The 11,623-nt window shown below is 41.6% G+C and overlaps 1 protein-coding gene across 1 annotated transcript; it reads left to right on the forward strand.

The window, feature by feature from the left end:
* Nucleotides 1-3,636: 3,636 nt before the first annotated feature.
* On the forward strand, nucleotides 3,637-5,835 carry LOC115690366 (disease resistance protein RPV1-like; the record flags this gene model as incomplete). The annotated part of the gene is made up of 2 exons (XM_056304981.1): nucleotides 3,637-3,989; nucleotides 4,150-5,835. Coding segments are annotated over 2 exons (726 nt in total), but the record flags the coding sequence as incomplete, so codon positions are not given.
* Nucleotides 5,836-11,623: the final 5,788 nt, after the last annotated feature.

Consider the following 11,623-nt stretch of genomic DNA (forward strand, 5'->3'; position numbering starts at 1 on the left):
TTCATGTGTTTTGTTTTGGCGGATGAAGATCTCATGTGAAGCTTGTTTGATTTCCAGACCCAGGAAATAAGCCATCTTTCCCAAGTCCGACATCTCAAAAACTGCAAACAGACCTTGCTTCACCCTCTCTATCAGTTCCACACCATTCCTTGTCACCAACAAATCATCTACATAGAGTGATAGAATTACAATACTGTGATTCACCCTCTTGACATAAAGAGTGAACTCACTCAAGCTTCTTACAAAGCCAAAATCCTACAAATATCTGTCTATCTTCCCATACCAAGCTCTTGGAGCTTGCTTCAGTTCATATAGAGCTTTCCTCAATCTGTATACTTTCTCTTCTTGCCCTTTGATACTGAAGCCTTTAGGTTGTTCAACAAAAATCTCCTCCTCGAGCTCTCCATTCAAAAATGCAGACTTAACATCTAACTGAAATATAGGCCACCCCTTCTCTGCTGCAACAGCTAATAGTAACCTGATTGTATTAAGTCTTGCAACAGGAGCAAAAGTCTCAAAATAGTCTACTCCCCATATCTGAGCATAGCCTTTTACAACCAGTCTAGCTTTGTGTTTATTGACAGAACCATCAGGATTAAGTTTTGTTTTGAACACCCACTTAACCCCAATCACATTCTTATCAGATGGTCTGTCAACAAGCTCCCATGTGTGGTTTTTCTGAATCATTGCCAACTCCTCCTGCATTGCTGCAATCCACCTCTGATCCTCCTTGGCTTCCACAAAGTTGGCTGGTTCAAGCACTACCACATTGCTTCTTTCATAAATTTCAGCAAGTGACCTTGTGCCTCTTACTGGCAGATCATCCATAGTATCTTCCAATCCATCCACAACTTCATCATCCTGTACAATTGTTGCAGGTTGTTGTTCTGCAGATTGCTGCTGTCCCGCATTCTTTTCTTCCATCCAATTCCATTCATCTTCCTCTAGAAAAACAACATCTCTGCTCATAGTCACCTTCCCTGTCATAGGCTAAAAAATCCTGTAAGCCTTTGATTGGAGACTGTACCTAATGAAGACTATAGGCTTAGCTCTTTGATCGAGCTTGTCCCTCTTGACCTGAGGAACATGACTATAACACAAACACCCAAAAACCTTCAAATTCTTCACAGAGGTCTAACACCATACCAAACTTCAAAAGGTGTTGACCTCTCTACTGCCTTTGTGGGTAATCTGTTCAACAGGAACACTGCAGTATTAGCTGCCTCAGCCCAAAACTTCTTAGGTAACATCTTCTCTTGCATCATACATCTGGCCATCTCCATAATGCTTCTGTTTTTCCTCTTATTGACCCCATTCTGTTGGGGTGAATAGGGAGCAGTGAACTGCTGCACAATGCCTACTTGCTCAAAGTTTAACTTAAATTTGTGAGCAGTATACTCAGAACCATTATCAGACTTGAGCATTTTGATTTTCTTCCCACTATAATTCTCAACTAAGGCTTTGAACTTCACAAACACATCAGCAACTTCAGACTTGGCTTGCAGAAAGTAAATCCAGCTCTAGTCATGTCATCTGTGAAAGTAATGAAATACCTGCTACCACTGAGAGATGACTCAGACATAGGTCCACATAAGTCTGTGTGGACTAATTGCAGCTCTTCACATGCTCTCCAGCCTCCTCATTTGAAAGGAAATCTGGCTTGCTTGCCAAGAAGACAAGTTCTGCATTGTGGAAATTCCTCCTCCAAACTTGGCAAGTCATCTGCCAAGCTATTCCACTGCATAAACAACATGTTCTTCTTGTGAACATACCCAAGCCTTTTATGCCATAGCTTTGCATTTTCTTCTTTGCACTTCAAATCCATTTGTTGCATCTCCTGTGGCTTGAACGGGAAGCACTTGTCCTTCATTGGCATTCTCAGCACTTCCTTGCTATTTGCATTATCAATAAGGCATTCCTTCCCTTCAAACTTCACCTTATAGCCCCTCTCAACTAATTGACCAACACTCAAGAGATTCTGGTCAACTTTTGGTATAAAGAGAACATCACTGATCAGCTTCACCTCTTGATTTCCTTCAATAGCCATTGTACCCTTCCCTTGCACTTCGATATACTATCCATTGCCAATTCTGACTCTGGACCTGATTGACCTGTCTAGTCTCCTAAACAGCTTCAAATTGCCAGTCATATGATTGGTACAGCCACTATCCACCAGCCATGCATCATTCTCAATAGGAGAACCAGAATAGGAAGCTACAAACAAGTGTTCTTCCTCAGTCTCATTCGCTTCTATCTGTGCTTCTCCTGCTTGCTGGTGATTCTTCTCTTTGCAGATAGCTTCCATGTGACCAACCTTGTGACATCTTTTGCACTTAGCATCAGGCTTCCTCCAGCATCTAAAGGACTGATGATTAGTTCCACCACAGTGTCGACAAGGCTTCTTGTTCTCCTTCCATTTGACAGACCCACTTGTACTTCCTTCTTTTGCTGCAAACTTGGAGTCACTTGCATTCCCTTTGGACTGATTCCATTTCTTCCCTTTGTCTCCATCATTGAACTTCACTTTAGCTTGCAGTGCACTCTCTACAGGTTCTTCTCTTCTCATTAGTCTTCTATGCTCCTGTGCCTGCAGGGCACTTAACAATTCTGCAAGCTTTATGTTAGCTAAGTCTCTTGTATTTTCCAAAGAAGCTATGGTGGCTTCAAACTTCTCTGGAAGAGACACCAGGATTTTCTGAGCCAACCTTTCATTCTTCAAGTCAGTCCCTAAGACTCTGATCTTTTCAGCTATCTCAATCAGCCTATCAGAGTATTCCTTTACTGACTCTGAATCCTTCAACTGCTATCTCTCAAACTCCCTCAAGAGATTCAGCACCTTCATGCTCCTTACCTTCTCATCTCCCTCGTATTCATCCTTCAAGAAATCCCATATTGCCTTTGCAGAATCACATCTCATGATCCTTGTGAAGATAGGGGGTGAGACAGCACATACAGGCAAGACTTTGCATTGGCCTTCGTTGTGGTTCTCTCTTTATGGTACTTTATCTGATTCAAGGTCGAATTGTTTGGAAGTGGAGCAACCTCATAATCAATCTCCACAACCTCCCATAGATCATGACCCTCCAAGAATGCTATCATCTTGACAGCCCAATCTTGATAATTTTTCCCAGTAAAGACTGGAGTAGCCATTGCAGAGAATCCACTTGATCCTGCCTCCATCAGCTTTTTCTTTGTAGATTGGAAGCAGTCTTCACACTCACCTACCCTTACTTCACAGTCTCTTAAGATCCCACTGAGGCTCTAATACCACTGTTATTACTGATATAGTCAGCTAATTCATACAAACTTCTAGTTTTTCAGAGAGAGAGAGCTGGATTGAAAAAACATTTTAACTTCATAATGCCGAAAACTGTCAAGTACAAGCAAAATAGGAACCTTTTAGAACCGCACACAAACGTGCAAAACTGACTTGTTCCACTTCCTAGAAAATAGCTGGCAAACCAACCGCCTAACAAGCAAACTTGACTGAATAACAACAAAAAGAAAGCTAAAACGACAGAACATCAGCAGCAGTATTGAGACACAGCTCCAACACGAGGACATAAGGGAAACCTTTGCGGCCCACCTCTTCCATGCACTGAAGCAGGTGGGGATCTACTATTTCAGGGACAATGACAAAGTGGGATTGGGACTTTCATCAAGCCCAAGCTGCTCGATGCGATTCGCCACTCTAGGGTTGCCCTTGTCGTGTTCACCACCAACTACGGCCGACTCGAGGTGGTGCTTGAACGATCTGGTGGAGATCCTGGAGTGCAACAGGAGGTTCAGAGTCATCAGGGTCACGTGGTTCTGCCCATTTTCTATGATGTTGAGCCAGGGGACGTTCGAAAACAGAGCGGACGATTCGGGGATGGTTTTGGAATATGTTTGGCCACCCACACGGACAATTTGCTGGTGCAGAAGGGGAGGGATGCACTTAAAGAAGCTGGGAATTTGTCAGGATGGCATTTGAATAATGATGCTAATGGGTAATTCATTTAATAAGTTCATTCCCGAAACGATCATATTAGTGGTCGATTTGAAATACTCTGTTGATTGAGTTAGTTCACGGGTTTGCTGCTCATCTGCTGATAGCCTCTCTATGATGTAGTTACTCATATTGGACTTGTTCTTCCTATGCAACTATAGCGATCAATCAAACTTCATCGAGCAAATTGTAGGAATTCTCTTCAGAATCAGTCCTAGACCAATCTCCCCCTATTTTGTCAGAAATGCTATTGGGGTAGATTCCTTTGTAGAGGATGTGATATCGTTGCTGGAAATTGGGTCAGAGGATGATGTTCGTGTGGTTGCAATATGGGGAATGAAAGGAATTGGTAAGACGACGGTGGCAAAAGTTGTCTGCGATTGTGTTTTTAGGGAATTTGAAGGTGTTAGCTTACTCGAAAATGCCGGAGATGCAAATCAAGTTACACTTTTACTTCTTCAGAAGAGACTTCTCCACAATGTTCTTAAGGTACAAGGTCTAGAAATGTTTGATCTTAACAGCAACATCAACTAGATAAAAACTAAGCTCTGCTGGAAAAGGATCCTTCTAGTTCTCGATAACATCACTAAGAAGGACCGAATTGAGTATTTCGGTGCTGGAGATCGAGAATGGTTCCAACATGGGAGTAGAATTTCGATAACTACAAGAGATGAGCAGTTGCTGTAAGATCTCAAGGGAGATAGCAGGTAAATGCTCCCAGGATTGACTCGTAAAGAATCGCTCCAACTCCTGAGTCGCCATGCCTTCTGCAAAGACCATCCGGTTTGTCATTACATTTTAATGATCGCTACAGATAAGTTTGGATTGGTTAACTGAATATCTAACTTCAGTCTCGGGTTATATTACAAGTCATTTTGGTTCTAACATAATCAATTCACTCACATTTCAAAGCAACAAAAGAACATATGGACCATGCGGTACTGAAAAGGGAAGGTATTTTTCATTTCCAGCCACCGGGGGAAGATCGTTGGATTTTGTGGAAGTTATGGTACCTATTTGGAATCTATTGGAGCGTACTTAGAACAAATATCTCGTCTTTATCCAATCAAGTCTATCGGGCCATTTGGAGGCCAAGGTGGACAGCCTTGGGATGATGGAAAATATAATGGCGTGAAGAAAATAAAGATACTGTTGGAAAGTGTTGTCAACTACATCGCCATTGAGTATGACAAAGATTGCGAGTCCATTTAGTCTTCCACACATGGTAGAAGTGGCAAAGGCGAAGTTTATATGGTGAATTTATCAAGTTTTAGGATTAGGAATATCTTTCTTAACAATCTTTTCTGTTACTTTGCCACCGCCAAAGAAAGTTCATTGACTTTCAAGTCTCTGTATATCGTCATCTTTGCTGCAACGATTGAATATGGAAGGAAAAACCTGAAAGGGAAAAGAAATGAGGAGCTTAGGTTAAATATGATTAGTTTTAGCATTTACTTATTTTCGTTTCCTCCGTCCAACTTGATTTCCTATCATAATTAAGCACATTAATTGATAACTTTGTAGCTTGATTTGGACTACCCACACGAATACTTAACCTCGGTCTTGGGTTATATCAGACATGATTTTGGCTCGGTTGTCATTCGATTGCTGACATTTCAAACTAATACAAGACTGCACGGACCGTTTGGTGAGAAAAAAGGAGGGTTCTTTTGCTGTCCATTGATATGTAGCATGATAATTGGCTTTTATGGAAGATCAGGTGCCCATCTTGATTCAATAGGAGTTCACGCAGAACCAATTTCTTGTTTTGGTCCTTCCAAATCCATCGAGCCTTTTGGAGGTCAAGGCGGCGGCCCTAGGGATGATGGTATCCACACAGACGGAAGAGAAATAAACATAGTCGCTGGATCCGTAATTGACTCCATTGCTTTTGAGTATGAAAACAATGGGTCTACAGTCCAGAGCCCTCAACATGGTGGCAATGGAGGAGATAGGACTTACAAGGTATGACCATCTTTCAATTACACGCTCTTATATTGTCATGTGCAACATCAGTCAATATCAAGTTGCTACTAAGGTCTTAAGCGGTTTTAAAGGTCATATTATGGACATTCACATGTGACTTGTGATGCGGAGAGTGCAAGAAGTGGATCTAATGACCACATATGGTTTAATATCAAACTATCCTGGAATTTTGCAACTTAGAGTTAACTCGTACAACAAAGTTGTCTCAATGTTAAAAACTCATGCACAAGATTGGACACACTAAAATGTTCCATTCGGGTCTTGTGCCTTGTTAGTCTAACTTGGTTAATCAGTGGGATTCTGTTTATGGAGATTTATTTTTACTACTCTACGGTGAAGAGTTTGTGATTAAAATGTCTCACTTTCAATTTTTGCAGACTAAGCTTGATTACCCAGGAGAGTATTTGGCTTCGTATTCTGGTCACATAAGAGATGATTTTGGATCTGTTGTGATTCGTTCCCTCGCATTTCAGAGCAACGAAAGAACTTATGGACCATTCAATATCGAGAAAAGGACGTACTTTTCATTTCCTTCAACCGGTGGAAAGATCGTGGGATTTCATGGACGGTCTGGAAATCATCTCGATTCGCTTGGCGCGCATATAGGACACTATTATTAAGAGCTGACCATGTGTGCCTGCGCTTGTACGTGTCGGGTATACTTGCAGATGTGCTTGCTTTCAAGTGTACATCATCCATCATTCTCAGAACATGCCAATGTATGTAATTGGTCTTGTCGTATCTCTTGACAGTCTTTGCCATATTGCCCCATGATTTTGGAGAAGTAGATGTCACACTTAGAGCATCCCTTGGTTTGGTTCGTCACATCTTCAAGTCTCCGATAATTCTGTTTCTATTCTTGGACACCCCTTTATCTACATCTGGTATTGTCCCAACCTTCTGGAGGCGGGACACATTAAGTGTGTGACCTCGAGTTGAGTTAACAGATTGTCAAGTAAAAACGCATGATTCCTCTTATAAGGTGGTGCTCGCATCTGGTTTGGGCTCTCCCAAACCCTAACTGTTGCGATGTGAGTTGATTCGGTTAATTGTGAAAATTTGTTCCTTCTTTTGGGAGCTACCATTAATCTGTTATGGGTTTTAGAAACTTGAATAAGACGCGGTAAGACGCAAGAATCCGTCTAACTTCTACAAATAAGAGATTCATGAGTTCAGAGATTTGGTTCCGCCAAATTAATCTAGTGCCATTTCGATATCTTTCTCTTCATGAAAATGTTTTACTTGCAGTCTTCATTAATTTCATAATCATAGACCTCTAACATATGAAAGGCGATTGTGCAGGACTGTGCAAGCAGAAAAGATAAACAACCTACAATGAAAGCAGTACATAAACATAACTAAATAAGTGAATAAAAGACGGGAAGATAAAAACCCGGGTAAAAATGAATAAGGCCTTGTTATTAGAGCTCCGGACAGGATCCCATGAGCTATAAGCCCTGGACTAGACATGCCCATGTCTCTAACATGCCTCCTAAAGAAGACTAAGTGGTGCAAAATTTGATGAAAAAACATGCTTTGCTAAAGTAACGAATTAAACTAACCCTAATTAATCCAATTTTTTTTATATTTTCTAATATCTAACATCAGATGCCGCCCTATCATGAAATGTCACCACATATGAAACTGAACATTCCTAAAAGCGCAATTTTTTTTTATTAAATGCCACCTTTACCCCTTCTCTTTTTACCTTTTCTTTTAAAGATATTTTCTTGGTCATTTTTCATTTCTATTCAAAATACAATATTGTAAGATCTATATTACATTTGGGCTCTGAATGGGCCCGATCACCCCCAGAAACGCTCCGGATGACAGGTTAAAGTTCAAGGGACGTCCCCGAACCGCCTGGGACTGCCCAGGACCCTCAAACGGACTGTAACTGGTCCTGGAGTCCGCTGTACAAGGCACTAAAGGTGCTGGACAGCGGGCTCTTGGTGCTCGTTTTTTATGCAAACGGGCTCGAACGACCACGGAAACGTCCCAATGCACTCCTAAGGCCTAATGACACTAATGATGGCTCTTAATCATCCTATTAACATGCTAAACATATAGGAAAAAAACAAAATGAGATACAAACTAACGAAAAGTTAAAACGCCATAGCCGACTTAGCGAACTAAGAGATCGAGGCATCGGATTCGCGTCGCACACAAGGGTGAGGCAAACCGTTGTGCCTCGATTTTTATCCTGGTTCAAGCACGGCGTTCTCGGCGAGTCGAATGAAAAATAAGTGTATTCCTACCTTAAGCGAGGTTATGATGTGGCGACGCCGGAGGAACCAAGGAAGGAAAGGAGCAGTTTTGTTGAGAGAGAGAGAGAGAGAGAGAGAGAGAGAGGGGCCGGGGATGATGAGGGCGAAAGAGAGGGAGAGAGTGTTAGAGAGAGAGAGCTTGAGAGAGTCGTGTGGGTGAATTTATAGAGAATGAGAGAGAAACTTGTGGAGAGATGTCCGTTCAGTCAAAGGAGAGAGAGAGAGAGACAGTGAGTGGCCGCCCACATGAGGGCCCTTGGCGGGCCCAAATAGGCCAGCCTTAATGGGCCCAAATGGGCCGGCGTTGATGGGCTTAAGTGGGCCGGTGTATTGACCAGCCCGAGCTCTACTCGATCAAAATTTTGGTCGTTGGATCCGAGGTTTCCGAAATTATGATGTCCTTAGTTTAAAAATGCAGAAAAAACCTAGTGAAAAAAATATGGATGCAAGGTTATATAAAATGACTATTTTATATCGAGGGTTGAATTCTACCGTTATTGGCAAATTCGAGCTCTACGAATTTTTGAAAATGTGAAATGTATAATGTATCCATTAGAAAAATTTAGATGTCAACAAGTATTTGATCTTTTCTTTATATATCAAGTTCCATGCTTAGAGTAACCTACGCTAAGATTTGCGCGCGAAAAAGTTAAGTGTAAATATGATCATATATGGCGTAATTATTTTTCTCTCTACAAAGTTTTAGATTTTTATCGTGGAATGCCTCGGGAGCTAGATCCGGCGAAAGGGTATCATGTGGGCCCCAAATATAAGGCTCACATAAACAATGCAAGGTAGGCTAAGTCTATGGATGTGAATCCAGATAAGTTTTTCTATGCCACAGGAGAGAGGAATAGTTGACTTTTTTGCGTTATTTTCTCTCCCGGGTCGGACATCGACAATAAACTTATTTTAATGTTTTGCCTTGATCAATTCAAATTCACTCACATTTTCTGCTAAATGTCAGTATGGTTTTAAGAGAACATTTATAACGATTTGAGCATCTTGCACTGTATCCCGGGACCATTAGCTAGCTCCCTAATAAATTATAGTCCATAGAGAAAATATTGAACAGTGGCCGATGAGCCGCATCCTATTCTGCTCCCGAAGTTGAACAAAAACAATATAACAAATAAGAAGAAGTAGAAAGAAATTTTAAAAGGCATTGAGTTGTGCCCCAAACCCATATGACACGTTCCTGAAAGTCAACTGTCAACATCTTTTTGCAGCTCTGGTTTCACAGTGCTGTCAATTTTCGTGCAAATATTCTATATTTGAGTCTGCATTTTACTAAGTTGAACGTACAATCTTCGGTAGACATACCAAGCTATTATGTGGGTTGTAACTACCGGTGGGCGAGAGAGAGAGAGAGATTTTGCTCTTGCCATTCAATACATTTTCTTTTTGCAATAAAATTTGTCAAATAAATCCAAGTTGCAGACTCCAGATTTCCTTTAAGCAATCATGAACAAGTCTCTGGTTAGGTTAAATGGCTTTTTTGGTCACCGAAATGCATCCCACCAATCATTTTTTTACCCGCTAAATCATTGCACAACAAGGAGACATGCACGTTCGAGTTGAATATAATTGTTTTCAGAAAAGAGAGAAAGACAATAGACACGGGAACGACTAATGATCAAGCAAGCCAGTTGGAGATTATTTGGCAAAAATAACATCCATGTTCAAATTCATCTCAGTGTCCAAATGTGCATTATTTCCTCGAAGTCACCATGAAGAAGTCTCCGCTTAATGTCTTTTTAACATAAATACACATGGCCTCTCAATCAAAGTTTCTACATCACATATCAACAAGACAGGAACCATGTGTTCTCATCAATGGAAACATGACATATTCGTGAGTTTCAGAGGCAAGGAAATGAGGAAAAAATTCATATCGCACCTCTTATGCGAACTGAGCCAGGCGGGGATTCACTACTTCAGCGACGAAGACAGTGACGACGCTGGGGAGGAGATCAAGTGCAAGCTCTTGAGAGCGATCTGCCACTCGAGGTTCGCCGTCATTGTGTTCTCCCCAAAGTATGCTGAATCCAAGTGGTGCCTGAATGAGCTGGTCAGATCCTCGAGTGCAGAAGGCAGCTCAAGAACCATGGCCACGCGGTTGTTCCCGTCTTTCATGGCGTGAGAACGTCCGATCATTTGCAGTTGACGAGCGGAAGTGAATTCGGGGAAGGTTTCGAGAGGTTGTGTAAGATCGTGAGAGACGATGCGCAAATACGGACATGGAGGGATGCCCTAGCAGAGGCTAAGAAACTTTCGGGCTTCCATTTGGAGAATCACGCCCATGGGTACGTACCTCTGATTTTTACTCCATGTCGAAGCTTAGTATCGTGATCTGTGATTTTTTTTCTTTTGACGTTCTTTAGTTTGTCTGCTTTGTAGACGGAATTTGTGTGTAATCGACAGAATTGGTTTTCTTAAGGCAGGGGAACAAGCAGAAGTCTCTTTCGACTTTCCTCAAAATTCTTATTGCGATTTTTTGGAAGATTATGGAATAAATGATGTGACTTTATGTGTTAATTACAAAATTTTAGATGTAAAATAGGGATAATTTCAAAAACCATCTTCACTTTTCATTCCAATATTAGTTTGCATCCCGAGTTTTGAAAACCTATAATTTGCACTTCCCAACAGAAGAATCCTTCAATCCAAAAAAACCTATTTACCATTCACCCTTTCTCCCTCTTTCTCTCTCACCCCTGCTCTACCAACCCCGGCCCATGCCGCGTCACCACCAACTCCTATTGAGCCCTCTCTGCAACTCTCTCTCTCTCTCTCTCTCTCTCTCTCTCTCTCTCTCTCTGCGTATCCCTCTTTGCGGCGTTGGTCATCGTCGAGCTTGACTAAGACATGTAGACTCAGATTTGAGTCAAGCTCGATGCCGGTGGAGCTCAATTGATATGTCGAGTTGAGCTTGACAGATCGTGGCTCAGCTGTGGTGGTGGTTGGTGGCGACAGCATGGTAGGCATTGGTAACGCCGGGAGGGTAGGAGCTGAGCAGTGGGTGAGTGGATCGGTTAGGTTTTTGGGCGAGTGAGATTTCATTGTGAATGAATTTGAAATGATGGGAGGAGCAAAATTGGAAGAAAAATGACAAGTTCGTAGATAGGACCAAATGTTAAATGCAGTTGGGATGCTAATTGTAGATTTACAAAACTTAAAGGTCAAATTGACATAAAGTTGAAATATGAGGATAATGTTTTATATCTTCTCTGTAAATATTGAGAAAGCCAAAGCAAAACACCGTGATAATTGTTCCCCAAGTTTGTAGTGTGCATTGTTGGGAATTGGGGAACAAAAAAATTACAACCATAAACCGAGGCAAATCCAAACAAGATAGACACTCGGTTTGAGTTAGTTCAAA

The sequence above is a fragment of the Syzygium oleosum genome, unplaced genomic scaffold (assembly GCF_021117445.2).
Source record: "Syzygium oleosum isolate NSW1041296 unplaced genomic scaffold, Sole_v2.1 Sole_v2.33, whole genome shotgun sequence".
Taxonomy (NCBI): Eukaryota; Viridiplantae; Streptophyta; class Magnoliopsida; order Myrtales; family Myrtaceae; genus Syzygium; species Syzygium oleosum.